The 27,420-nt window shown below is 37.8% G+C and overlaps 1 protein-coding gene across 1 annotated transcript in view; it reads left to right on the top strand.

Moving 5' to 3' along the window:
• Nucleotides 1-1,128: 1,128 nt before the first annotated feature.
• COG3 (component of oligomeric golgi complex 3) overlaps nucleotides 1,129-27,420 on the top strand; it is a gene marked incomplete at its 5' end in the record, with an annotated part of 28,891 nt that continues 2,599 nt past the window's right edge. Inside the window, 19 exons of the mRNA XM_010177780.1 lie at nucleotides 1,129-1,275; nucleotides 1,824-1,885; nucleotides 3,582-3,747; nucleotides 4,887-4,961; nucleotides 5,080-5,172; nucleotides 5,520-5,645; nucleotides 7,942-8,022; nucleotides 8,234-8,277; nucleotides 8,481-8,607; nucleotides 9,113-9,204; nucleotides 12,282-12,421; nucleotides 13,478-13,638; nucleotides 16,060-16,165; nucleotides 18,181-18,305; nucleotides 19,922-20,011; nucleotides 21,930-22,050; nucleotides 24,364-24,452; nucleotides 24,552-24,686; nucleotides 25,905-25,980. Coding sequence (XP_010176082.1) covers nucleotides 1,129-1,275; nucleotides 1,824-1,885; nucleotides 3,582-3,747; nucleotides 4,887-4,961; nucleotides 5,080-5,172; nucleotides 5,520-5,645; nucleotides 7,942-8,022; nucleotides 8,234-8,277; nucleotides 8,481-8,607; nucleotides 9,113-9,204; nucleotides 12,282-12,421; nucleotides 13,478-13,638; nucleotides 16,060-16,165; nucleotides 18,181-18,305; nucleotides 19,922-20,011; nucleotides 21,930-22,050; nucleotides 24,364-24,452; nucleotides 24,552-24,686; nucleotides 25,905-25,980 — 2,056 coding nt within the window. The remainder of the gene's footprint in view (nucleotides 1,276-1,823; nucleotides 1,886-3,581; nucleotides 3,748-4,886; nucleotides 4,962-5,079; nucleotides 5,173-5,519; nucleotides 5,646-7,941; nucleotides 8,023-8,233; nucleotides 8,278-8,480; nucleotides 8,608-9,112; nucleotides 9,205-12,281; nucleotides 12,422-13,477; nucleotides 13,639-16,059; nucleotides 16,166-18,180; nucleotides 18,306-19,921; nucleotides 20,012-21,929; nucleotides 22,051-24,363; nucleotides 24,453-24,551; nucleotides 24,687-25,904; nucleotides 25,981-27,420) is intronic.

Below are 27,420 nucleotides of genomic sequence, written 5' to 3'. Positions count from 1 at the left end.
GGCGGCTCGGCTGTTCTGAAGAAGCAGGCTCTGATGGACTTGTCTTTTCCTCAGCAGTAGTCATGAGAGAAACCCTGGCTCCCCAGCTAGGGTCCTGCCTGGTTTGGAGAGCAGGGGCAGATATATGTGAAAGTAGAACAAAAAAGGGCAATCTGTGTTTTCTTAGGTATCTGAAATCTTGGCAGTTCTTTCTTTGCCAGACCAGGCAATTAATATTTTACTGAGTAATTTTCTAGAGGAATAATTTTTTTTTTTTAAACTAGTGTTTTCTGGTTTTATGTTACTGATGTTCTCAGCAATAGAAGCATACAGTACTTGTCAGGTGAATTAAAAAGGGTGTTACACTAATGAAGAGTATATAACAATATTTGTTTTCTTGAATTAGTTTGGTCCATATAAGCTAATTAATAGTCTCCAATCATACTTAAATATAATTTTTCTCAAGTTACTTTTTTCCATATTTTTCCTGCTTAAAAAGAAAAATCATTGTGGCCAATAATTCTTGTTTGGCAGAGCTATTCCTTGGCATCTAAAAAAACTTTTCACCTTGATTTTTTCATTAAAAAGCACTTGAGAGAATATGACACAGTATTTCCTGAATAAATTCTGGCAGTGTCAAGTCTTGATTTTTTCCCAGAATATCTGGTAAAAAATCTGACAGTTCCTGTAAGGCAGTGTTGCCATGTAGTGAAGACAATAGTGGCATTTATTTCTGCGTCTGTTTGCGTTCTGAAGTCTTATATTCTCTGATAACTCTTCTAGTGCATTTCTCCAGGTGTAGAACCAGTTAAATTGGAAATTAAAGTATAGCTCACCAGTATGGCAGGTACATGTACATTCCGTTTCTGTTCTTACCCAAATACGTACTTGTATAAAATGCCATATAATATTTTCTGACTTGAACTAAAAAACCCACCGACTTTTGTTAGGTGTTTCTGAATATACAGATGTGGTAGTTGTTGGTGTGTTGTCATATTGATGGATAAAATGTCCATTGCATTTGTGTCTTCAAAAGTAGATGCCTGTAATTTTCTCAAGTTGATGCTTAGGATTATTATTGCAGTTGAGCTGAATACACTAATTCTTGTTAAGTTCTCTAACTAAAGTTTTGTGGGTTTTTTTGAGCAGCTTCCGATTGAAGATTTGTGCAGCCTGACATCCCAGTCGCTGGCTGTTACGCTGACGGCTGCAGTGCCAGAATCCACAGAGGATGTCCTCTTGAAAGGATTTGCCATACTGGGGATGGAGGATGAAAGAATTGAAACAGCACAGCAGGTAAGCAATGCTGCATAACCTCTAAGTCACAGTGATCTTCAGAGAATTCTGTGAGTTTCTGTGTCTCTTGCCTAGCTTTTGGTGGGTTTTGGTGGGTTCAATTTTTTGGGCTGTTTTCAAGATGCATGAAGAAACTTGGGGGAAGAAAAATCACTGAATTCTTGGCTCTTTAAGTGACAGATATTTTTCCCATTTCAATTGGAGCCTTATGTGAGAGTAAGGCACCTCTTCAGTAAGGTGGTGTTGCTCATAATATAGAGGAGTATCATGCACACCCCTCTTTTCTAATGTGACAGTCGCCTTCTTGTGCAAATAAAAACAGGTGAAATTCAGTTTTTCCCATTTTAATTTAGTGGACAAATAGAATAGAATATTTCACTTGGAAGGAACCTACAACAAGGAGCTATAGTTTGTGTCTTTGATTAATAATTAAGTTCTGAAACAACTCTGTTTTTAACAAAAGCTCATCTTTATTTCATAGATATGATGTTATTTTTAATTGACTGAATGTGATACCTGTATTATTCACACCATAAAATCTCTTCTAGTTCTTCTCGTGGTTTGCTCAGGTACAAACACAGATGGATCAAGATGAAGGTGCCAAGTATAGGTATGTGTTCTTCCTCAGTTCTTTTCACTGTAAGCAATTTAAACCTTGAAGGACTTAATCTTCTCCGTGTAATGGTAGCATGTATTTGGATTCAGCTGTCAGGGAATGGAGGAATGTGTTGGAACAGCTGAAGCTTTCCAAGGCAGTATGTCCCTCTCCCATCCTGAAGGCTGTTGCCCTTGTGGCAGAGCAGTTAAAAGGAATGCAGGTTTCCTTCTGAACTGCCCAGTGTATTAAGACAGATTGAAATTAGCTTTGGCTTATAGACAGGACTGTAGACAAAGGCAGTCTAGGAGCTTTCATGTGCCTTTTGAACTGCTGCTGATATTGAAATGGCATCCTCTGAGAGAGAGAGAGACTGTGTAAGCAGGTGTGGCTGGTAGTCATTTCTGCTGTTGATATTGGGTTCATCAGTGGCTATGGCTGTGACTCTGTATCTGCATTCCCTGCATTCCTTGACACTTTGCTCGACTCCAGTTTTGAGACTTGGCATTCTCATCTGTTTTTGTCTAACTGACTTTTCTGTCAGGCTCAGGAGAACCCCTTCCCACTGACTTCTGCAGTTACTCCTCAAGAGTCTGAAGTACAGCTGGATGCGTCAGCCAAATCTGCTCATGGCTTTTATGGAAACTGTCCTGTTTTGAGACTCAGCAGACTTGCCCTTGGCCACAAAGAGATGCTGCTGTATTCCCCTCTTCTGTTTTTCTCTGTTTTCCTTTGGTCTGTCTGTTCCTCTCTTGCTCTGACATTTGAGGACATGATGGCTCTTAAAAGTAGCAGTTTAGGCATATACTAAGCCCGTGATCAGATCACTAACAACCTAAAAAGAGTAGCACCCTTGCACTTTGTCAGTTGACATGTTCATAATAGTGCACACAGATATTTAAGTGTGCCATGGTTGCAGAATGGTTTGTAGGATGGCCAATGTTTAATTGTTTGCAGGAGGCCAGAGGAGCAGAAGGAAAATAAGTAAGTTTGTTGTACATTAAAGGGTTGCACACGACTACAGAGAATTGTGATTTTACTTGCCACTTTGTATGTGGTAAAGTAGAGCTCAGAAGTTTAGCTGACATCCAGGAGTAATTCATTTTAAATGATGTTTTAGTCAAGCTGAATGCTTGACATGTTTAGTGATGATTTAGAGTTTATAACTGCGTTGAGCCTTAGACAAACCTGGTGACATTAGATACTGGATCTATTTAATTTAAGCCTCTTTTAATCCTCACAGTAAGTTTTGAATCCTCTGGATAATTTCAGCTACTTTAGGAGAGTAAAAGTAATTTCTAAATGGAAACTGAAAATTGTACAGAAGAAGAGACCCAGATTAACACACCCCTATTGGGTGTCAGGTAGAATTTGGCTGTAGCAGTAGCCTGCAGTAGCCTGTATGTTTGTGCTGTCCATTTAGACAGTTCTCTAGACTAGCTGTGGTGCATGCTGCTGCTTTGTGGGTAGGCTTGCTCTAAGGAATGTCAGGGAAATGGAGTTACTGCAGTAGCTATTCCAAGCCATATAGCTCTGTTATTTCTGCAGGTCACAGAACATCTGCTTGTTGTGCACTCTGGCTTGATGCAAGTGCTCTTTGTTTCTGAGAGAGGGAAAGGTAGTGGCAGTGTCCCTGCAGGCAACTGAATTTGCAAATACAGAAAGTGAAATTTTACTTCTGTTATCTGTCCATTTTCTTATCTTTTTCTAGACAGATGAGGGATTACTTGTCTGGGTTTCAGGAGCAATGTGATGCTATCTTGAACGATGTGAATAGTGCCCTTCAGCACCTGGAGTCACTGCAAAAACAGTACCTTTTTGTGTCCACGAAGACAGGAACGCTGCATGAGGCCTGTGAACAGCTTTTGAAAGAGCAGGTAATCTTTGGTAGGAGGATTACTGGAAACTTCTAAGGTACCTTAAAAGGAACTTTATTTTTCTTAGGCTGGGAAGACTTGTGAGTGGTGGTGACAATCCCCCATTTGCTTTGCACCTCGTTTTTGGTGTGTTTCACCTGCAGCTAAGGGTGTCGGGCTCTGTGCAGTAAAATGTTAGTTTTGTGTTGATGTGCCCTTTAATCACGAAGGATAGCTGGCTGAGGGGAGCTTTTGTAACTGATGCCTCACAGGTGCAAACTTTATTGAGATTAATAATTCGTGTCACTTATGGAAGTATTTTGAACTGCTTATTTCAAGAAGAAAGACTTTTTTAAAGTTACGAGCTTGTTTCCCAGATTCTTTTGTTCTCCTCATGAACTGCTCCTACAGTGATATAGTGAACATGTCTTTTTAGCATAGAATCATAGAAAGGTTAGGATTGGAAGGGACCTTAAAGATCATCCAGTTCCAACCCCCCTGCCATTAGCAGGGACACCTTCCACTAGACCAGGTTGCTCAAAGCCTCATCCAGCCTGGCCTTAAACACTTCCAGGGAGGGGGCATCCACAGCTTCGTTGCGCAACCTGTTCCAGTGTCTCACCAACCTCACAGTGAAGAACTTCTTCCTAATATCTAATCTAAACCTACCCTCTTTCAGTTTAAACCCATTTCCCCTTGTTTTGTCATTAACTGCCCTTATGAAAAGTCCCTCCCCAGCTTTCTTGTAGGCCCCCTTCAGGTACTGGAAGGCTGCTATAAGATCTCCCTGGATCCAGCATGATTGGATAAGGGAGAACTTTTAAAGGCTCCAATCCTGAAATACAGGGTTTCTACAGCTCTCTGATACTGCTGACAGCACTGCTATTTGTATGCAGTAGTATCTGAAGTGCTGACAAACCCGTAGAATATGTGTTTTTAAATAGACTATTGAGAGTAATGTGTCTTTCTCTAGTAAGAGAGCAAGAGAGCACTGCTGCATTCTGCATCTTTCGTTGTATGTACTTAGTTGCAAGTTTTCTAGAGCTGGTTAACACTGGTCTGTGCTGAGAGCTGAAAAGGAGGCTGAATATATTAAAAAAATATATATTTAAACTACTTACTAGGTTGCTGATTTTCTTTTATTTATTGTTTTTTAATAGTCAGAACTTGTTGACCTGGCTGAAAACATCCAGCAGAAACTTTCTTATTTTAATGAGCTGGAAAACATCAACACAGTAAGTATTATTTCACTGTTGATAGTCTTAGAAAGTGAAAGTGTACCGATCTTTTGAACTTTGTCACCAAAGTCATGTGGGTTCCTTACAATGATGCTTTTTGTCTTGCTTTCCAAAGAAATTGAATTCCCCTACGCTCTCTGTGAACAGCGAAGGATTCATTCCCATGCTGGCTAAACTTGATGATTGTATTGCATATATTTCATCGCATGTAAGTAATTCTCTATTGTTATTAGTTAAACCTTAATAGTTTCAAACCAATGTAATCATACTATTTTTGTGTTGTTTTTTTCACTGTAAAATGTTCTCTCTGCCAAATAGAGTAAGAAAGCAAAGATGGTTTCTAAACTTAAGAAATTTTATATATATATACTTAATATACTGCTGAATATACTTAATATTCTGAATATACTTAATACTCTGCTTAATTTTTATAAAATACTACTTTTAGTTTGTACAAACTAACATTTCTAGCTAGTAAAAGAGTATCTTAAGTTTTGATAAATTTTTTACTCTCTTATTGTTCATATTTAAAATGTATTTTTTTATTTCTTTCAGCCAAATTTTAAAGACTATCCTGTATATTTGATTAAGTTTAAACAATGCCTTTCTAAAGCTATGCACCTTATCAAGACATACACTGTGAATACACTACAGAACCTCACAAGCCAGTTAATGAAAAGGGTAAGGTGAATCAGTAAGTGGTAACTTGAGCTTTACTGAGATGTCTGTTGTAACACTATGCAGTTTTCTTCTCTGATCTTTTATTTTTTTTGAGGGTGTGAGGTGTCAGCAGTTTTGTGTGAAAATAGGTCAGTCCTGTACCACAGTGTTTGTGTGGATTGGCCAAGTTTCAGCCAAATCTAACAGAGACCCAGTGATCCCAAAGATTTAATAATAATAATAATAATTTAAAAATCTTAGAAACTGAAGAAGGTAAAGTAGGTGAATTGAAGTAGGTCAGCAGTAACCTTAGTGAAGGACAGGGATAGATAAACAGCTGACTTGGAGAGGCAGCAACCAGCTGGCCAGACAGCATACTTTCCTGAACCAGTTTGCACGTAATAGCTCTGAATCAGCTTCAGCACGTGCTGCTATCTGTGTTGCCACAGGGCGTGGAAGAGAAGTGCAGGTACTGTGGATGTCTCTTTTGGAGTTGGATCATTAGAGGCAGAGAGAGAGCTTGTAGGGAGTATTTGAAAAATGAATACAGGAGCTGGGTGTTGTAGGATGAAAACTGTTAAAACACAACTCCTCTGAGTTTGTGACATGATGCTTTCAGTATTTTATTCCAGTAAGTATTTTAGGTGCTCTTGGTTATCTAAATACTTCTTTTTGATAAGTCTGCACTGCTTTGTGTGACTGCAGAGAAAAACTGTGACAGGTTCCTATTGGTTTTGGCAATATCTTTTGGTTAGTTTTAAAATGTTGACAGCAATGTTAGAGAGTCACAGGGAAGAGTTAGGTGCTTTACTCCCACTCACTCTGTTGGGATTTTGGCATAAAGGTGAGTAGGGAGGTTTTTTGGTCTCATTAAAATGTTAATAATCTTGCACTGCAGTATTTTGGCAGAGGAGAAAGGAGAGGGGGATGTCTCTTTCTACCCACTTTCTTTCTTTCTCCAATTAATTGTTGTATGCCTTGTGCTCAGTCTACTTCCAGTCAAACTTGGTGTCACGAGGAGTAACCAGTGAAATTATCAGTTCTCAGTTGTGGCAGCTTTCAGACATAAAGAAAGTGATTTTAAACAGTGTTCATGGAAACTTGCTAAAGGATACTCCTGAGCTGAAGATCTTGGTTAAGTGGCCTTGAACATTTTTTGTATTTGGTACAAAATCACTTTTTATTTAAAAGACGTATTGTAGCTTGGTGTGATGCCAATGGACTGCTGCGACCGAGCTGAACTCAGGCAGAATTAAACATCTCTGCTAGTAAGTGTGTCTACAGAAAGAAGTGAAACCTCATTTCTGGATTTGAATTGGTGCTTATCAGTTTTAAGTCAGGATGGAGACCTCTTTTAGGAGTCAGATGACCCCTTCCTCCTCATGTACAGAAAGGGATGAGATGTGTGGATGTTCTGTATGTTTCTCTGAAACATCTAGTGTCTGCTTCTGTTAGAAGTACAGTACTGGACCAGTGGTTTTTAGTTGTAATCAAGTGTTGAGATTTCCTATGGCAACACAACAAGAGGTCTTGTCAGGACTGGAAAGGGGTTAATGAGATCTAGATGTTCTTTGTTACTCCTCACATGTGAATGTTTGGGGATTTTGACCTGTGTTTGTAGAAGGATCCGATCAGGTTGCTCGCAAGGATGAAAGTAGGAGGTGGGGAAGGTGGAAGAGTTTTTCTGTCCCAAACAAGCTTCAGGGGAAGGCCATCTGCTTCTCTCCATGTCTTCAGGAGGGATAAGGGGAGGAAAGCCTGGTGGCTAAACTGGGTCTCCACTTTGCTTCGTTAGTGTTAGAATTTGTCTAAGTTCAAAGTGTCTGCACAGCTGAGCTGGGGAGCCACAGGGGGAACTGCTTCAAAACTTGACATTCCAGTTGAAGGTTGAATGCGAGCTGAAACTGAGCTTCTCTGCCCTGGGACTGGCAGGTGAAAGGGAAATTTTGTTCCGTTCTGGTACTACAGATTAAGGAGCAACAATCAGTACTACTGTGGCAGGTCCAGAGAAAATTGTTGTCTCTAATGAAGAATGCTGCAGTTACTGAAAATGTTACTTTTGCTGTAGAGACTGTTAGTTGAAACTTTTGTTAAGTGTTTTGTTCTTCCATCTGGCTTTCTCCAAGTTCTGAAACAAGCATGCCTTTCTGGGTGGAAAGTGGCAAAGAGCTGTTCCAATGGCAAAGAGCTGTTCCAATGGCAGTATAAACGTAAAGAACCAATACCCTGGTTTGGAGCCTAATTATCTCATCCATTCAGTAATAGAAGCCAAATATAGTATTTTCCTTTTTAACCAATTACTCATCTCTTCTTTCAGGATCCTTCAGCTGTGCCAAATTCTGACAACGCCTTCACGCTGTTTTATGTAAAATTCAGAGCAGCTGCTCCCAAAGTCAGAGTAAGTAGGCTCATAACTGACTGTTAAAAAGGAAGCTATGAAAATGAGGTTTGAATTTATTAGTGGTGTGAATGCGAGGATTGCATATTGTGCATGCATGAATGTTCAAAGATTGCATATTGTGTCCATGGAAAAAATATTGCAAACTATTTTCCAATTATTAGAAAAAATAATTTGCTGACAACACTTTTTTTTTCTTTTTATTGAGCAGACTCTTATTGAACAAGTAGAGCAAAGATCTGAAAAAATGCCAGAGTGAGTATGTCTATGTAATTTATTTTCAATAATTTTAAGTTTTGAAAATCTTTACTTTTGTTTACTATTTAACACACTATTAGTTTAGAAGAAAGTTTTAAAAATTGAAATTATGTAGACCTACAGGAGAATATTAGAATGAGTTTTATGTTTACCAGAAAATGAGCTTCAGGATGCAATTACTGTTTTAATTTCTTGGCTAGGTATCAACAAGTTCTCAATGAAATCCATCAATGTTACCTTGACCAGAGGGAGCTTTTGCTTGGTCCAAGTATCGCTAGCACTGTTACAGAATTAACCACTCAGAACAACAGAGATCATTGTGCTCTGGTAGGTAACGGAGTCATGTGTGGTGGGGCTTTTGTTATGTTTTAATTCCCCCTCCCCCAGGTAAAACATACTTACTTAATTCAGTGGTTTACATACAGAATTATCACTTTTGTTTGTGGTTTGAAATCATTAAAATTTTACTAATATTTTCAAGTAATGCATGTTTTGTGGAAGATTATTCCATAAAAACTCTACTCTGCTACAAACGTCACAAAGGGTTATTTGCAAAAGCATAAAATGTAGTTACTTAAATTTCATCAGAAACAAAAAAGGACAGAAGTTGCACAGTGAGCTTGTATTTCACTAGTGACATCTTTTCAGTTCTTAGTTTTATAGTTGATCTCAATAATTTTGAATTTCACAAAGGTTCAATTTAATTATAGCTGTAGTAATAATAACACTACAGTATATAATATAATGCTGTATAATATCTGTAATGCTCCCTTTGGTACTGATGCAAGGATAAATATTTAATAATCAAGTATTTGTATTTCTGTGAATACAGGTACGAAGTGGTTGTGCCTTTATGGTCCATGTATGCCAGGATGAACACCAGCTTTACAATGAGTTCTTCACAAAGCCAACACCAAAACTGGAGTAGGTGGTACACATGGTTTTGTTTTACTGCATGTTGTTTTTACTATGCTGTGATAGAGCAGACAATGTTATATGGCAAATAGGGTTGTATTGAAGTGGTTTGGTAAGAATCACAGAATGTTAGGGATTGGAAGGGACCTCGAAAGATCATCTAGTCCAATCCCCCTGCCGGAGCAGGAACCCCTAAACGAAATTACACAGGAAGGTGTCCAGGTGGGTCTTGAATGTCTCCAGAGAAGGAGACTCCACAACCTCCCTGGGCAGCCTGTTCCAGTGCTCTGTCACCCTCACCGTAAAGAAGTTTTTCCTTAAGTTTAAGCGGAACCTCCTGTGTTCCAGCTCCCACCCATTGCCCCTTGTCCTACCATTGGGCATCACTGAGAAGAGCCTGGCTCCATCCTCATGACATTCACCCTTAACATATTTATAAACATTAATGAGGTCTCCCCTCAGTCTCCTCTTCTCCAAGCTAAAGAGACCCAGCCCCCTCAGCCTTTCCTCATAAGGGAGATGTTCCACTCCCTTAATCATCTTGGTGGCTCTACGCTGGACTCTCTCAAGCAGTTCCCTGTCCTTCTTGAACTGTGGGGCCCAGAACTGGACACAATATTCCAGATGTGGCCTCACCAGGGCAGAGTAGAGGGGGAGGAGAAAAAGAAAGAACCAGCAAGGAAAAAAAAAAACAACCGCAATGGTTTTATGCATCAGAATTGGCTGCTATTTTTTTTTTCCTTCAAGCAAAGCTGATAGTTTACATTCTCCATAAATAATCTGAGTAATGTAATCACACCTCTGTAGATGGTGTAAAAGAGATAAAGACACACAATTGCTTTGGAAATAGCTGTAGAAGTTGAGAGTGCTACAGCTCTCAGCTGTTTTTGTACTGTCTCTGTTCCAACAGTCAGTTGCAGAAGTGCTTTTCATTTACTTCAGTTTAAAATTAAGCTGATGTACTCCAGCCATTTTTCATCAAGGATTTAGAGTTAGTGAGCTGCCCTTGCTGTCAAGGAGTATCTGCATGTGCCTGTATGTGGGCTGAATGGAAGGCAGGGTAGTGGACACCTGACAAGTAAAGTATCTGTATCTGCTCTGCCTAGATCTAGAAGAGGGACAGATTGTTGTCTTCACATGATAGCTGCATTATAAAAGTATTTCAAGTTTTACAACAGACCTGTAACATTAGAGGAACTGAGTAGATTATTCCCCTTCTCCAGTTTGCTGCTAAGTTTTTATAATGGTATTTAATTTTGAAATCTGGGCAAGTCACGTTCCTTTGCTGTGAAGTTCATAAATACACAGAATCACAGAATGTCAGGGATTGGAAGGGACCTCAAAAGATCATCTAGTCCAATCCCCCTGCCGGAGCAGGAACCTAAATGGAACCTTTCACAGAGAAAGGCACTATATTCCTATTAATATATCTGAGACACTGTTTTTGAGTGTTGCATTATTTTAAAATCAAGTGCAGCTTGAGTTGAATAAGCATAACCTGGAAAAAATACTGCCCATTACCCTCCCTGTCCTCTAAAGCTAAAGGAGAACCATAAACACATAAAGCCCTACTAGAAATAAGCCATAGTGTCACAGTAGTAGCAGTCTTTCTCTGTTCGGAGAAATTGAGGTCTTGTGTGGGACATGCTCATGATTTGAGGTGACCTAACTAACTTGGCTTAAGAACCTATTTAGCTGTCTCAGTCCAAATCCTGAAGTTAACATCCCTAATTTAAATCAGTGTAAAATGTTGCTTAGACAGAAATTTCATCACTGTTGCTCTTCACACCAAGAATGAGTATAGACTTCTGATTATTTTTGAATCTTGATGGAAAGTAGTTACCTCCTTTTGTTAGAACTTACTTCCCTTTTTTGCCTACCTCTAAATAAAATATTTTTGGGAAAATTCTTCAAATAGTAAGTACTTTATTAGGTTTTTTCTTAGCTGCATAATAAATAGCCTCATTTTTTCCTGAAATGCTGAGGTGCTCTGAAGACATAATAGCTGGGTGTCTATGTACAGATGCAAGTTTACCAAAAATCTAGCCAAGAGTCGAGATCTGAGGTTGAGTGTCATATTTAATAATAAGGCTGTTGAAACTTTATCCTTTGTTTCTGCGTTTGACATGGAGAGTTACTGTTTTATGAGGTTGCTTGTAAAGCTATAGAACAAAACAGAAAAGAGACATTCAGAATGTTTCTTCTTTGAGCATTCTTTTGTGAGCCTTTTTTGTCCACATTCTGAAAGGAACTCAAGTGTCCTTGTCCTGTTATCAGACATTCTTCTTGAATTAAGAATAAAAAAAATTATAGTGCAATAAACTTAACAACTACCACACTGTAAATACTTAAATATTCTTAGTGTTTATATTTTCAAGTCTAACTGGGGAATTACTTGAATTTTCAGCCACTGGCTAAAGCATTATTAGCTAATCTGTGATTAGTGAAGGGAGCATTGAGAATGACAAAAATGTTTAGAATGAATGCTACTGGTGTCTTAACCAAGATAATGCGTCACTTTGAACTGGAAAGAAAGAGAAGAAAAATCAAAGTGGGATTTCTGGTGCTTCATATTGCATTGATATTGTAACTTCAGTTAGGTTGGAAAGTGTGCCCTGCAATGTTGGAAGCTGTTACAGGAAAGGTTACCAAGCTGCTTCTCCTGTGTACCTATTTGTGTCTTCCTGCTTCTGATAAAGTATTGAGTACTTGGAATCCTTTTCTCAAGGGAAAACTGGGGGTATTTCTTTACATAGAAACCAGGTAAACCAGTTTGTAGTATCTTCCCTATGTGACAGGTTTAGTTGTTTGGGTTTTGGGTTTTTTTTGTTTTAAAATTATTTCAAAACTGCACCACCATTTTTAACAGTTAGTATCCTACACCTCTTAAAGATTTCGTAGGAAATTAGTGGTTCATGTTTTAAATAGTCCTTTCTTAAGTCTTCTATGATATTGTGTTGCATTGTTTTATCACCCTCCTTTTAAAAATCTTTGCCATAAGATAATCTGTGTTTGTGATAGAAGTTTTATTTTGATTTTGCGGGATCCTGAAGGTGTTTTGCTTTGTTTTATTTTTTTCTTCTTAGTGAACTCTTGGAGAAGTTGTGTCTTTCATTGTATGATGTCCTGAGGCCAATGATCATCCATGTCATTCACTTAGAGACGCTTTCTGAACTCTGTGGGATCCTCAAAAATGAAATGCTTGAAGATCATGTACAGAACAATGGTAACTTATAGATGGAACCTGATTGTTTTTAACTGTTTTCTGAACTGATGAAATTACTAAATTGCATAGGCAAAAAAAAATCTCTAGATTTCTTTTCTTTCTAATGGATCATAGATGTGACAAAAGTAAGGGAAGATTATTTAAAATAAGTTTTTTTTCATTTGTAATAGAAAGATCTGTATTTATGGGTCAGTGTATATCTTAATTTAAATTAATATACTGATGTTATGGAGTCCTGTTTTCTCTAGATGGTACAAATGCAAGCAACCATCCACCCAGTGCGTATATGTGCACCAGGAATGATTTAAATGACCTTTTCAAATGAGTGTGTTGCTTCGCTTGGCCCTGCTGATGCATCATCTGTGTAGAGCTTTCTGCAAACATGATGATAAAACAAAGGAAAGCAAACCTGACTTTTTCATTTTCCTCGATGTAGTGTTTCCCATACTAGAAATTGTAACTTCAGCAGAGGACTTACACAGCTGACAGAGATTTTGTAGTTTTGGTAGTGTTCAGAGCTCACAGTCTCATAGAAGCGAGCTGATCATCCGAAAAAAATCCTTAGTATGACCAATGCATAACGGAATCATTTTACAGTCTTATCCATGAACCAAGTGATAAACAGAAGTCATACTTGGTAACTGGTATATAACACAGCATAGCTCTTTGTCTCTCTGCCAGTATAATGAGGAATTGCTCATTTTCCTGGGACTAGAATTGTAACACTGTTGGGAATGAGGAAAAAATTGGTGACTTAATCTTTTGGCTAGTCTTAAGAACTGACTTCCTACTACCTAAACTCAGACTGATACAATAGTTCTAAACTTGGATGTCATCTGCTTTAGATCATCTGTTCTGGTAGGTAGGTAGGTGAGTTAGCTTGTCAACTCTGGTCAGTCATACTGCAGACATTGACTATGGTGGAACCAAAGCACATAGGTTTGGTGTCCAGCAAGCCAGTTTTGTGATGGTTCTGTATGTAATACTTCAAACTTTTGTGTCTGTAAGCTTGCTTTTTAATTAACAGTTTTGTGCCTTTTTTTTTACCTTTGTCAGCTGAACAACTGGGTGCGTTTGCAGCCGGTGTCAAGCAGATGTTAGAAGATGTACAAGAACGTCTTGTCTACAGGACACATATCTACATTCAGACTGATATCACAGGCTACAAGCCTGCTCCGGGCGATCTTGCATATCCTGACAAGTTGGAAATGATGGAGGTTTAACATCAGCTTTTTTATTGTCCTTGATTTGTTTTCTTTTTATATGCAGTATATACAATTGTGCAGTGTAGTGCTCTGCAGATGGGGTTTTCTGTTCTTAGGTGTATTTAGTATTACTGGCACTATCAAATTGGCACCTGCTGATTAAATTATGACCCTAAACTACATGTCAGAGAACACTTTATGTCAAGCTCAGAAGAACTAGTTGTAGTTCTCACAGTTAAGTTTTATCGAAACTTGAAGCTTCTAAATTTCCTCTCCTAACAGTACATTTTTATTTACTTTCATAAGTAGTAGGTATGACCCAGTATATTTTATAGTTGAGCTGGGGTTGAAGAGAAGCTTTAGACGGACACAGTTAGCTGCAAGTTTGTTTTCAGAATTACTATGAACTAGTGTTTGGGATGCATGTGTGGGTGCTATGCTCAAACAGTGTGAGGGCAGACTTACTTGTACCTTTAGATAATTTAACATATCAGCAATGGTTTCCAGTAGCCTTTTTCAAGTTCTTTTCAGTATTACCCATTTTTGTAGTAATTCCAAGCCCTTTGAGTCACTGTTTTTTTTGAAAGCAATCAAACTAATTCTACTTACTTTGTAAGGTTGATACTGTATTGATGAAAGATTTCAAAATGAAACTACTGACAGAAATAAAAAAGTGGCTGGTTAAAGACTTTAAATTAGTTTTTAACTGGAGCAGACTGCTTTTGATAGGCAACTGAAAGGTAGCAATGCATGGAAGGGATTAAGCATAATGAAGGTTCCCCACCAAATAACTGTTGCCATTCACTTTATAATGAGAGGCCAAAGCTGTCAAGAGCTTGAGTTGATGAAGAATGGCAATTCTGACATGGAGTGGCAAGATCCAGATATTACTTCTCTATTCTGCTTTCCACCTATCTACCAGAATAGCTGGTGGTGCTTAGAAAGTTGTAGGACTTGTTTGCAACTGACCAGTTGGTAGAGAAGCTGTTGTTTGACTTCAGAATCAGATCATTACTTATATAAAACCCAGAAGCTTTATAGCTATATATATTTCTATTTTGCTGTGGGCTGGAAGAAATTAACATTGTATAACTGTACCTTATTGTGTTCTATTCTTGCCTGTAAACAGACAAACACTGCGAGAAACTTCTTAGTACTGAATTCACGTTGCTATAATCTTGTCTTTGCATGTGTCTAAACCTTTTATTATGTTATAGTTTATGCTTTGGAGATTATAAGGGACATGCATAGGTTTTTAGGAAAGCATTTACAAATCCTGAAGCTAGTGAGTTTGTAGAATAGTTATCCTTTATACTGAAAGTTTGAAGATTAATATGCTCTTGAAGCAAAAGCAAAAATAGTAATTGAGAAGCCCACCACATAAAATAGCTAAATAGGATCCCTCCATTCAGAACAAGTAGTGATCAGAAGCTTTACCAGTTAACTGTTAGGAGCACAGATTTGTGTGGTTTGGACTTTTTTTTTTTTTTTTTTTTTTCTTCTAAAAATGTGTGAGTAGAAATGGATAAAAAAATGATTGTGAGAACATTTTATTTTCACTATAACTTTTATAGGCAAGCAATGCAGATACGTAGTCTATAGAAGGCCTTATTTTCTAACTAGAATCCTGCGGCTGTTCAGTTAGGAAGAAGAGAGTGAGTTTTGCAGTTCATTCTAAATCAAGAAATTGCACTGCTCTTTGTATGTCCTCGTAAGACTCCAGTTTTTGCCTGGTTTGAGATTAATTTTGCTATTTGATTGCTTTTAAACTCAAAACCTTGCAATTTAGAGAGACCTTCTGTCTGAGTAAATGAATTATTAAAATGTTAAAAGCACAGGGAAGAAATATTTCTTATGGTCTTCTGCTCAAATATTAATGCAGTTCTTTGCCCATTCTTGCTTCCTCTCATTGCTTTGAAGCAGACCAAGTAGTGAAAAAGATTGAAGTGTCAAAGTGTTGAGTAATGTTAGGGGAAAGCTTCTTGTTGAACTCCTGAAGGGAATAAACTAGAGAGTACTTCAGGGCCATCTTCACATACCATTTATAGGCTTAAAGCCATCACAGAAATGATCTGTATTAAATCCAAGTGAGTTTTGAATTGGATTCCCCTATTTTGAGCTTCTCTTTCTAGGTGACTTCACTGGTTATTATTTAGAGATCAGTAAAAACAGGCAAAGTGGAAAGAACAGTGCTTTACACAGACCTGTGTAATATTTGTGAATCTTAAATTGATGTTGATACGTTTCTACTACTGTTATGGAAACATCTGTCTTTATTTCTTTGAATGTCTTTGAAACACTGGAGAGCTGAGTGTAGCTGACTCCTTTTGTAATTTAGTGTGCTTTTCTCTGTTGTAATCGAAACACCATAATGCTGCTTAAATGAAGGTGGGGAAAAAAAATTACAATTTTGTGATATGTCTTCCTCTGCAGCAAATTGCACAGAGTTTAAAAGAGGAACAGAAGAGGCTGCCATCTGAAGCTTCGTTTTCAGATGTCCGGTTAGAAGATCCTGAGTCCTGCAGCTTAGTTAAATCTGGTATGAAATATATCTCCTGTTCTCAAATTAATGCATAAAGCTCATGGAAAAAGAGACATTAACTTGAACCATCAGTGAGAAACTTACATGGATCTTAAAGGGTTATTTTCCTAGAGCGATTCCTAAGAGATTTTGAGAGGTGAACTTTGTCTCAGGGTTTTTAATAATTTTTTAAATTTTTTTTGGAATGAGAAACAAGTTGATCTTGTTCTTTTGGTGGCATTTCTTTGTGCTTTTGGTGCAAGCCACTCTGAGATGCAACTACTCTTGTAGCTGACAGCAGCTATTGTACTTTGTATAAAACTGAGCTTCTCTACTGCAAAGTAGCCCTTACCATCAGGATGTATACTGAAGGATGCTTTTGTTTGTTAGCTGTGCTAAGTTGGAAAGGGTGATTTGGCGTGTCAGGCATGTCTCCTAGATGAATGTTTCAAGCATTTGGGAGTATCTTTGTGTGTGCCTTTACCTGGGAAGGCAGTTTCTTCCTTTGAGTGCATTTTCACTTACTGAAACCAGTTAGTGATTTTAGCCGTTTACAATAATTCACAATATAGTCCTTGACTTTTTAAGTATGTGACCCATCTGCCTGTAAGTTACAGTGAACTGGGAGCAAATTCTATGAAATGTGGCTCTTTTGATGCCAGTCATTTGAGTGTTACAACCCTTTAAATTTTTGTCTAAGATCCATGAAGAATTTCCCCCTTTATTTTATCATTGTTCAGAATGGTACAGTGTTATTTTTCCCAGCAGTACCTTTCTCAGCTCTCTGTCAGTTGTTTCTCATATTCTTTTTGATTACCTAGTAGTTTCTTGCTTTTGGCTTGCAAGGCCTGCAGAGATCTTTCTGGCTATTTCTAGCTGAACTCCACAAATCCCACCGAGACTGGAGTTCATCTTTGTTCAAGCTGGGTGTGTGGCATTCGCAAGTCCTGTAAATCCCACCTGCATTCAGGAGACAGAAGGAACCTTTATGGTGTAATTTGAAGATAAGTGTCTGAGATAATTGGGATTATTTGCCCTTCAAAGGTGCCTCTCTCCCATTTCAATGCCCACAGGAGTATCTGAAGTGACTAATAAATAGCCTAGGAACCTCAAACTGACAACTAAGGTTTTACACGCCTTCTAATTACTGTGACAGAAATTATTGTTGCAAAAGGTAGAAAGATATTGTTGAATTATTTTAGACAACTCCTGCACTGATCACGTCAAAACTTCACAAATGCTTATTCCATCATTAGGTAAAACTTTAAAAATTTTGCTTTTTGAATGCTTGCTAATTGGAATCAAGAGTTCTGATGCTGTTGATTCAGCTGTTTCCCAGGATTTAAGGACAAAATGAAAATAATACAAAACTTCTGTCTGTCAGGTGTTGTGAAAATCTGTTCTGAGCATACAGAATTACTGCAAAGGTTACCCAGGAGGAGGACTTCTTTATGTTTACAACTCCTTCGTGACAAAATTTGTTTTGCTATTATTTTTGCCATTGTTAACATGATGTTTAAACCCTACACTTGCTGCAACTGTTTAATCTGTGTAGGATTATCCCCAGCAGAAAGGGCAGCGTGAAGAAGTAAAAATATGGAATGCTTTTTTTTTCTGAGCATCTCAGGAAGTTCTGTGATCACTAACCTTTTTTTTTCCTTTTTTCTCCTATGCTTTTTTTTATTTTTTCAGTAATTGTTTGACTGTTTCAGCTGTTGAACTAAGTAGAGGGGGTCATTAGAGACATGCCTGTAAAACTAACTCATTAAAAAAAGGTTGAGCTGGGCCATGCCTGAAAGCAAATTCATGTCTTTCACAGCTGTGTGCTCTGTACATATCAGAAATCTAATACTGACCTGCTCAGAATGAGAAAAAAAAAACCAAACCACCAAACCTAACCTTTTTGGATGCAATGCAATAAAAAATGTCTTATTACTGTGGGGTCAATATAAAGTGCAGTCAATATTGCAGTGTCCTTCAGCTGAAAGGACAGATGGGCAAGGTTTTCATCTGTATATTTTACTTTTGAACAGGTTCAGCAGAATCCCTTAATCCCAGGCACCAGACCATGATTTCACCAGCAGATCTGCATGGAATGTGGTATCCTACTGTCAGAAGGACTCTAGTGTGTCTCTCCAAACTGTACAGATGTATAGACGTATGCAAAAATTTATTTATATTTTTGAAGTGAAGTTATGAAATGTGTAGCACCTTTTATAAATACTGTAATCAAATTTAGGAATGGACAAGTACCAGGCTCCGTTATCTCAGTCTTTTTGCTGCTGTCTTTGTGTAAAACAAGTTAACTGACAAATTCAGGTCATCGTTTCCAAGACAGTTTTGTATTTGTAGAATTAGAAAAAAGGCACTGGTTTATAAATCTATTGGTTTTGCTATTACAGAAATGCTTCAGTGTCTGATGCTCAAGATACTTATCACACCAAAGCTGAGGAGTAAATAGGACAAGAAAGAACAGAAAGTTCTGGTTTGACTAGAGGGAACAATCTTAGTGCTGAAATTACTGGGTGAATGTGTTTCTTGCTTTGTGCTTTGCAGAACATCAGACAAGGTGATGTTCATGGTGACTCTGCTGCTTCTTCATTTTGGACATGTTCTCAGAATTTTTTTGTGGCACATCTTTTCACCTTCCAAAATATAGGAGACATTTCCATAGTTTAAGACAGTAGGAATCTTCACATCTAACAAACAAGAGAGATGTTTACTTCATAAGTATTTTGAGTCTTACCCTTTAAAATCTAAATTTTGTCTGTCACCTAACAGCATAAAAGGCTAATAAGTATCTGAGAAACATAATGCAAGTGTTTCTGCTCTTCTATACATGTTGTATCTTTATTAGATACATTTAATGCATTTCAAAATATTTTTGATAGGTGTTATGTGAAACTGCTAGCAAGATGCTGTTTGCTTAAAAAGAAGCTGGAAAATATGAATACTTTATTGATTAATATATCAATCTTGTGAAGATGAATGAGTGTTTGCCCTTGTTTTCAGCTCAACCTTTGGAGATGAGGTCATTTTTGCATTGTTTGAGAGGCTCATTATCTGCACAGTGATTTATTTATATTTTCACTGGGATGTTCTAGCAGAACTGGTAGGCCTTGCCTGCACCCTGTAGATAGGAGAAGACATGAATGAAGTGGCACTAGCAAGTCTTGTGGCAGTCAGGGCTGTCATGTACTACATTGGAGTGCTGGTGGAGGCGAGCTGTGTTCCTACAGTGAGCTCAGCTGTGTGATTTAGTTACTGAAGCTTCATGAGTTACTGCGCGTCACCCCGGCCATGGCAGCTGTCACGTTTGTTTACTAACCTGGCACAAACGTGAGGTAATTCAAGTTTGCTGGAGGTTAAGCTCACTGGAATGATCTCCCATCTATCGCGAGTATAAATTGCACGCAGAGATCGTTACCGTGACACATGAAGTGTCCAGTCAGGTTACCCAGTAGCATCGTTCATGCTGTTAGCTGTGAATGCATTGGGTGTCACTGACCGTGTCCCTGCCTGGGTGCAGATTCAGAGCTGGGGGTGGACAGGGCATTCCTGAGCGTGTACCTGTGTCCAGCCTAAGTGCTGTAGCAAGCTTTTATATATGAAGGCTCCATCCTGTCTGGTTGCAATTGGACAGTGTGTTTGTAGCTAACTAATTCAGAGTTTTATGTGCTGGTAAGCACATCCTTCACAAGCCACAGCTCTTAAATTCTGCTTAAGCTTTGCTAACACTTTTTTTTTTTGTGTCCGATTTCCTCATCCCCGCAGAGGGCAGTGTTTCAGGGATTATCACAAGAAGCCTTATCTGCCTGCATCCACTCGCTGCTGGGAGCTGCCGATTCTATCAGCAAAAATAAGGTCAGAATCTGTGCTTCAGGTAGAATTTCTTTATTTTTTTTTTTCCCCCCTCATTTATATCTAGAGCTGTGAAGCAGTTGTTCAGAATTCTATTGAAATCTCAGTGAAAGCATGTTGCTCTGTTCCCAGAGACCTGATGGATTTGTTAGCTTTTAGTTAGGGTTAATGTATTGTAAAGCAAAGATAATGATTCACATGCTAGCCTGTCTGAAAAGGTGGAATACAAATTGTAGCAGTCATGCTTACAGGCTGCTCTAACTCATGTGAATTCAATGAAGTGATAGGTAAAGAAAAATTTCTCCTAGAAGTCCCTGCTCCCTATATTTATTTTCACTGCCTGTTACTCTTTTCTCTTTTTTTCTGCCTCCGTTGTTTGAATTTGCAAAAATCTTTCCAAGTATGAAATTCACTGGGAAGATTTGTTAAGTATTCTCAGAACTATCTATTATCAAAAGATTTCATCTCATGTGTTGCTCAGAGTTCAGTGCAATTTTATCTAGTAATTTTAACTCTTAAGTGTTACTTTAAGTAGTTGGAGTAAACCATTTTTCCTGTCACAGTTCCTTTAACACAAATACTGTGGTAATATGCTAATTCCTATAAGCCAGGAAGTTCATTTTGAAAACAAACAAACAGAGAAGTCTTAGTATGCTAAAATTGGTGGATTTGTATCAGCAGTAAATATTTAGTAGTGAAAAAAGTTTTAGTTGCTCTTAGAAATGAAGAGATATTTTGAAGTATTTCTTTTGAGTGTCCTTTGAAAAATATCTGTTCAACATAGTATCTTTAAGAAGAATTTAAACCGTGTTTCTTTCTAGCTTGAGTAGATAACTACTTCATATGTAATTGCTTCAGAGTTCTACAGTCAGTGATACTTTCCAGCACTGTATATCGGGTCAGCATTGACTTAAAGTATTGCAGAGAATGAAACTCATCCTTCAGTGAACCTTCAATAGGTTGGCCGAGGACCAGGATCTGTACCACTTTGTTCTTGATGCATGTTCATTTAACATTATGTGGTGAAATCATGCATGTAAGAGTATATATAAAAAAAACCCCAAACAAACCCTCAAGAAACCCTTCCACTACTTATTTTTAGTAAACATTTCTATTTATTAAAACTGCAGATTTAAATCGAATTTCTTCTTTACTATTTCATTTAACATTATATCAAGGAAAGTTCTGTTCCAGCTTGCAAAAGCAAATTTGGATTCTCAAGTCCTCCTCGGTTTACCTCAGCGAGACATGAATTTCAAAGATTAAAAGCAGCATGCAGTATAAAGCACATAGCTAAAACAACAAGCAGTGCAAAACTGATTGTCTCGGTGGTGTGAACTTGGCCTTGTTTTATTCTTTGTATCTTTGCTCTACTGTTTAGAAATTAACTAAGCTTTGTGCTTAATGACATGAGAAGAATGCCTCGTAAGACCTCTGCACAATAGCACAGTTGATCAAGGTTATTGCAGAAACGTTAACTATTTGGCTTTTTTTTAATCGTCATAATGATTAAAAAAATTTTAGAACCTCATGTTTTTCCACTATAAATTATATGATTTACTTTAAATAATTCCTGGCTCTTATGAAGAATAAGTTTGTATCTTTTAAATAGTGGATACCTGTATTTAACGTGGACATTTAGTAATATGGCTGTGTAAGCTAATTCTTCCAAGAAATGTGAATAAAGTCTGCTTCTATAGAGCAATGTGTTAGAAGCAGTACAGAAGTGGGATTTGTTGACCCTAGAGTGTAGTTAATGGCACTACAGACTAATGGAAAAAGCTTGTTAGTAAAATTGTTAGCATTAATTTTGTTATAGGAAGTAACAAATGAAAATGGAAGCGTTGAAACTTTGCTCTTCATTTACTTACTTATTTTTTTAACGTGTAAAAAACCGTGTCTTTCTTTTCTTGTGCTGTAGACCCAAGTTGATGGACAGCTTTTCTTAATAAAACACCTTTTGATTCTTCGTGAACAAATTGCTCCTTTCCACACTGATTTCACCATTAAGGAAATTTCCCTGGACCTTAAGAAAACTAGAGGTACTAAACAGTTGCTGGCTACACAATGGGATGAGATTGTTCTCCCTTAATGTGCCAGCAAAACTTCTGGGTTTATTTTATGTTCACTTGCAATGACCTGTTTGCTTGTTCTACTCTCTTGCTTTGTTCTTATCTTCTCTGAAAAAAAAAAAACCCATTCTCTTATTCAGCGATGATTCAAGATGTATCTAACAAATTAATTTTTATGTGCAATGCGTTTGACAGCTTTTTGCTGCTGACCTGATGTATTTATCCAGTCCTTTTTAAGAACAACTAAGTATCTACATTTCTGTTGCACAGAGATGTCTCCCCTTTTCTGACCCTATAAAGGAATATCTTTTGTTGCTGCAGTTTAGCAGGTGAATTTAACAATACGTGGTTGACTTGCCTAGAACAAATTTAAGATTTCCTAGACCTTTCTATGAGGTTTTGTTTTGGAAAGGATTTCTTATGTTGCAAGTTCAATAAGCAGTATTATTGAATAGTTTTATGTAGCAAACGTGTCTGTTGTAGGAAGGGAAAACAGACAGTAGTGGCCATAGTCATGGTTTTTAAAATTGTACTATGGTTCCTTTGTAAAATGCAGGAAAAAAAACCTCTTGATACAAAAGTGAACTGTCATGCACTTGTCAAGTTTATAAAGATAATGGGAAAAATAATTGGAAGCATGTCAAGTTTCTCTTATTCTATTTCAGAAGAGAAAGCTGAAGAAATAACTTTTCTTTCCTGCCATCTAATATGCTGCTGTTTTAACTCTGAAGCCAGGAACTCTTACACTAACCATTTCACCTCTTGCATTTGAACATCAATGAAACCTCCTACCTGTTGAGTAGTTTCTAGTTGACTGGAGGTTAAAGGGCAAATACATCCTTTTGGTGTCTTGTCCTGGCTGACACACAAGTTTGTTCTCCACCTTCATTTAATTGAATAAATTTTTGTGCCAGCCAGTGCTTTGCAGGTGGTAGTGGTAAGTATGCAAAACATTTTCCTTATATTAGGTTGTGGCAGTGGCATTGGAAAGATGTACATTGTACTTAATTCTTAATGTTGTGGAGCATAGGCCAGTAGGGCTTTTATATTTAGGATAAGTCATAGAAGAAAAATAACATGGCTAATAGGAGTTTTACTGTGTTCTAGTTAAGCTTTCTGCACATAGATTTAAGATTTAATTTGGGATTTAGGGACAAAGGGACACTGCTTAATGTAAAAATCATGCTTCTGCCCAATTTTTTTTTTAAGTAGTGTAATGCTAAGGTTCATGTAACTGAAGTATACAGTGGGGAGAAGTGCCTTTCACGCTGACTAGCTCATAGGCTTTTAATCATGAACTTAGGCTCTTCTTGGAATCAGTGAAGTTTCTGGGAAATAATTCAGAGAACAAAATTAATCTTTCTCTGCAGTCTCCTTTAACTGCACAGGAGTATGGATTTTTAGTTCAGTGAGAAACATACGTGGCTGCGTATCTGAGATTCCCTCTGTTTACTGCCTTTGCCAGCACTCCTTTGACTCTTGAGCCTTCTTTCCCTCGCGTTGTTTTATACAGCAAGAGGGGTGCAGAATCACTTCTGAAATGAAAAAAAAGCAGATGTATTTATAGGATGATAAATGAACTACATTAGGGCAATAAGCCATACTGATGCTGTGTTGATAATTTTCTTTTTCACAATTTGACTAGATTTTAGGTTGACATCGTCCTATTAACACTATAGGAATAATTTTGGTATCTTGTGTTCATTACAGACATGGTTGCTTTTCCTTCTTGGGACCTATGTAGAGACCATAAACATGAGTGTGTATCAGTCTTGATGTTTTGTTGTTTAGTCCTAACTAAAATAATTAAGCACAGAGGAGAAGAATGCCAGTTCTAAGTTATTTCATGCAGCTGTACTTGGTTTTCCCAACATGGGCCAAACTCAGCATATTGTTCTTTTAACTGCTTGGCTACGTAACTTATGTAAAACTCTTTCACTTGTAGATACTTACAAAAGGAAAAGAGCTCACACAATTTGCATGCTGATAGCACTACAGCTAGGATCAGTCATTTCTTAGGTTCATGTAGTGTATTTATCTGTTTAGACTATGCAACTGTTAGATTCAGGTTTGCCATAGGTGCAATTAAAAAATAGTGGATCAAGCTTTGTGTGCTTCTGTGCAAGTGCACTTGTGCATCCACGCCTACTGATAGTGGAATCATTAGTGTTATATTCCTAATCACGCTGGGCTATTTTTTATGTATAAATGAGTGATTAAAGGTTTTAATTCCTGGAGCTGAATCCCACTGACTTACAGTATGGGTAACCTTCTGTTTCACAGATGCAGCATTTAAAATCCTGAACCCTAAGACAGTTTCAAGATTTTTTAGACTAAACAGCAACAACGCCTTGATACAGTTCTTACTGGAGGTAACACGGAGTCTTACTGCATTAAGAAAAATTGGGTCATTTAAGCGGGTGGTGATCTCTGGCAAATAAAAAGGAGAGATTTGTTGTCTTCTGTTCAAGGGTACTCCAGAAATCAGAGAACATTATATTGACTCTAAGAAAGATGTAGATCGTCATCTGAAATCGGCTTGTGAGCAGTTTATTCAGCAGCAAACCAAACAGTTTATAGAACAGCTGGAGGAATTCATGACAAAGGTACAAACATCTTGTATGTCCGTTTATCTAACTGAAATACTGGTAGGACAAGGGAATTAGTATTTAAATTGGGTATAGAAGCTGCTACTAGTTCTGTCTGATTAGCTGAAGATGATGGTATTTCCCACTACAAGGTTGTGCTTCCCTTTAAGTTCCAACAACAATTTTCCATGCGTTTCTGAGACTAAAGGAACATAACATAGTTTGTTTTTAAAAGCAACCCATATCCTCTTTGATCAAGAAGCTTTAATGTTTCATTGAGTTGAAACAGGTCTGTGAAAGTTGGCAAGAGCTTTTCTTTTTATGGGAAAACTCCTACCTTGACTGAATTTGTAAGCCTTCAAAAGCAATCTTGGGTCATGTGTGTTCTTGATGGAGGCCTTAAGAGTATGGCTGTGAAGTGTGTTAAAAGTTTCTGTTCTCAACGTATTTTATACCAGTGAGGTGCTGGCTGAGCAGGACTTTCCTGTGAAGCCCTGTTAGTGACAGAAATTCCTGTTAAAAGTTGTCATAAAGATTAGACATCCTAGGTGATAGGAACAAAAAAGATTCTTGTTACAATGTGCTTCTTCCTAGAACCTGCTCTAGAGCTCAGGATTTCTAGGCAGCTTGAGAAAACCACGCAGCAGGATCTGCTTCTGGAAAATGCAGAGTGTAATATGGATCCTTATGTACTGAGAATAAGTGGTTTTACAGCATGCCATATCAGTAATTGAGGCTACAGCATTGCATGGACATCACAAATCTCAGCTGCTGTTTATTGGGAATTTAGAAGATTACAGTATTAAATTTACTGATGCCTGTCATGCTGGGATGAAGGGCCAGCCAGTGGCATGCCTAAAATAGAGATGGGTAACCAGTGAGATTGATAGATTCTCCAAGTGATCCCAGTGGTTCATTTGGAATCTGGGGAGTGTGACTAAACCGCTTAATTATAACTCACTTTTGAGGTTTCTTTGTATCCTTAGATGCCTAAGCATCTTCAAAAATTTAATCCCATTTCAAATTTTACTTTCCAGAAGTGACGATGATCGTAATTTTTAATTTAATTTCTGTCAAGCTGCTTCCCCTGTGTGTCATTAAGTCAGTGCACAGAAGAAAGAGAGCAGGGGAGATCCTGTACACTGCAGTATCTGAGATTTGTGCAATTGTTACTTGGTCACTTTGTTGTGAATCCAACTGAAAGAAACGTTATTTTGTCGATTGTACTTGTTTTAGGTGTCTGCTTTAAAAACAATGGCCACTCAAGGAGGTCCCAAATACAGCCTTGCGCAGCAACCTTGGGCGCAGCCAGGTATTTGCTTTGTTTTCTATTCACGTTATCTCTGAGATGCTTGTAGGCTAAAAAAGCCATGATGGTTTACTACTCTGAGACTTCTGAAAACTTCTCATCAATTGGAGAAAAAGACCCTTTCCATTCACCATTTTTAGTAGAGCAATATAAGCTGCATTATATGGGGGTCATGTATTTCAGAATATCATTTGTCTCTGTGCCTGACTTCCAAAACATAGCAAACTGAAAAGCTGGCCAGATTAATTTGGACTGTGAGACTCTGATTGATTTGGAAAAATTCTAAGTACCTAAGAACTATCTACCTTTTTCTTGAAAATCCTGGCTTCCATTTTTACCTGCGTGCTAATTTAAATGTCTTAAGATACTTCTAAATCAAAACATGGCAAACTTCAGAATACACATTTAATTCGTGCAGTAGATGAATGACTTGAATATTTCTCAAGCTGTGGCTGTTCTTGCATGAAAACATTATTTCTGCAACTGCATACGCAGTGTGCTTAAGGAATTATTTGATTACATTAAGATAAAGCTTTTGCTTTCGTAGGAAAAAATGAATCTGCACTGAAGCTTTTATTGTCTGTACATTTGGTACCTACTTCCTTTTCAGTTTCCACGTCACTGTGCAAAAATGGAATCCAGCTTTGTTTCCCTCTTCTTAAGAATTGAAATGTGAAGGCTTCATAGGAACATTTGGAGTAGTTTAGATGTTCCTGGGTTGTTTTGCTCTTTACATTAAAATTGTGCTTCTGGGTGACACTTAAGTCTGATTATTCCATTTCATACATTGGAACCTTCTGTTGCATCATGTTCTTAAAATGCAAAGCCAGCCACATTCATTCATAATTCAGTGCTGCTCCATGGGTCAGACACTCTCAAGGGCTAATTCAAGCTTCTACTTAAAATCTTCTACTTCAGGAGTATTTTTAATGTTTGTTTGGAAAATTATGTGTGTAGAGGCAGATCTAAGCAGAGCTTCTGCTGTTTCTTGAAGTCATTTGCTTGGAAAGCAGGACTATGGTAGAAATTGAAGGAAAAAATTTAACATAGTATTTTAACTTCTGTAAATTAATGTGATGAATGGATTTTTCCCCTGCCTTTTAAGCAAAGATCTTGTAAAACCATTAAAATACTGAGCAATGAAGAAAGAAGGTCTTGTCTGAGAGAGGATTCCTGTCTGGTTGATCCAAAATCCAGATGGCTGTGCAGCCTTTTTTCTTACAGATCTGGCCTGTGGTCAGTAAGGAGAATTTGTGATGTGCTGTTCTTTTTACTAGCACTGTTTATTCCTCAGCAGTTTCTTTTCCAGGCATGTTTTCTAGGGTGTCCTTGGCTGCTGGCCAAGGGCTAGCCCAGTGAAACTACCACATAGGGGAAAGTGTATGTAGAACTTTGTTGCTCTTGGAAGGCTGCAGCTTCAGGAACCTCAGGAGTGTGTGGTTG

This window comes from Antrostomus carolinensis, unplaced genomic scaffold, assembly GCF_000700745.2.
Source record: "Antrostomus carolinensis isolate BGI_N321 unplaced genomic scaffold, ASM70074v2 scaffold12411, whole genome shotgun sequence".
Classification (NCBI taxonomy): Eukaryota; Metazoa; Chordata; class Aves; order Caprimulgiformes; family Caprimulgidae; genus Antrostomus; species Antrostomus carolinensis.
Note: the sequence above shows the minus strand (reverse complement) of the source record. Positions and strands in the feature narration are given on the sequence as shown.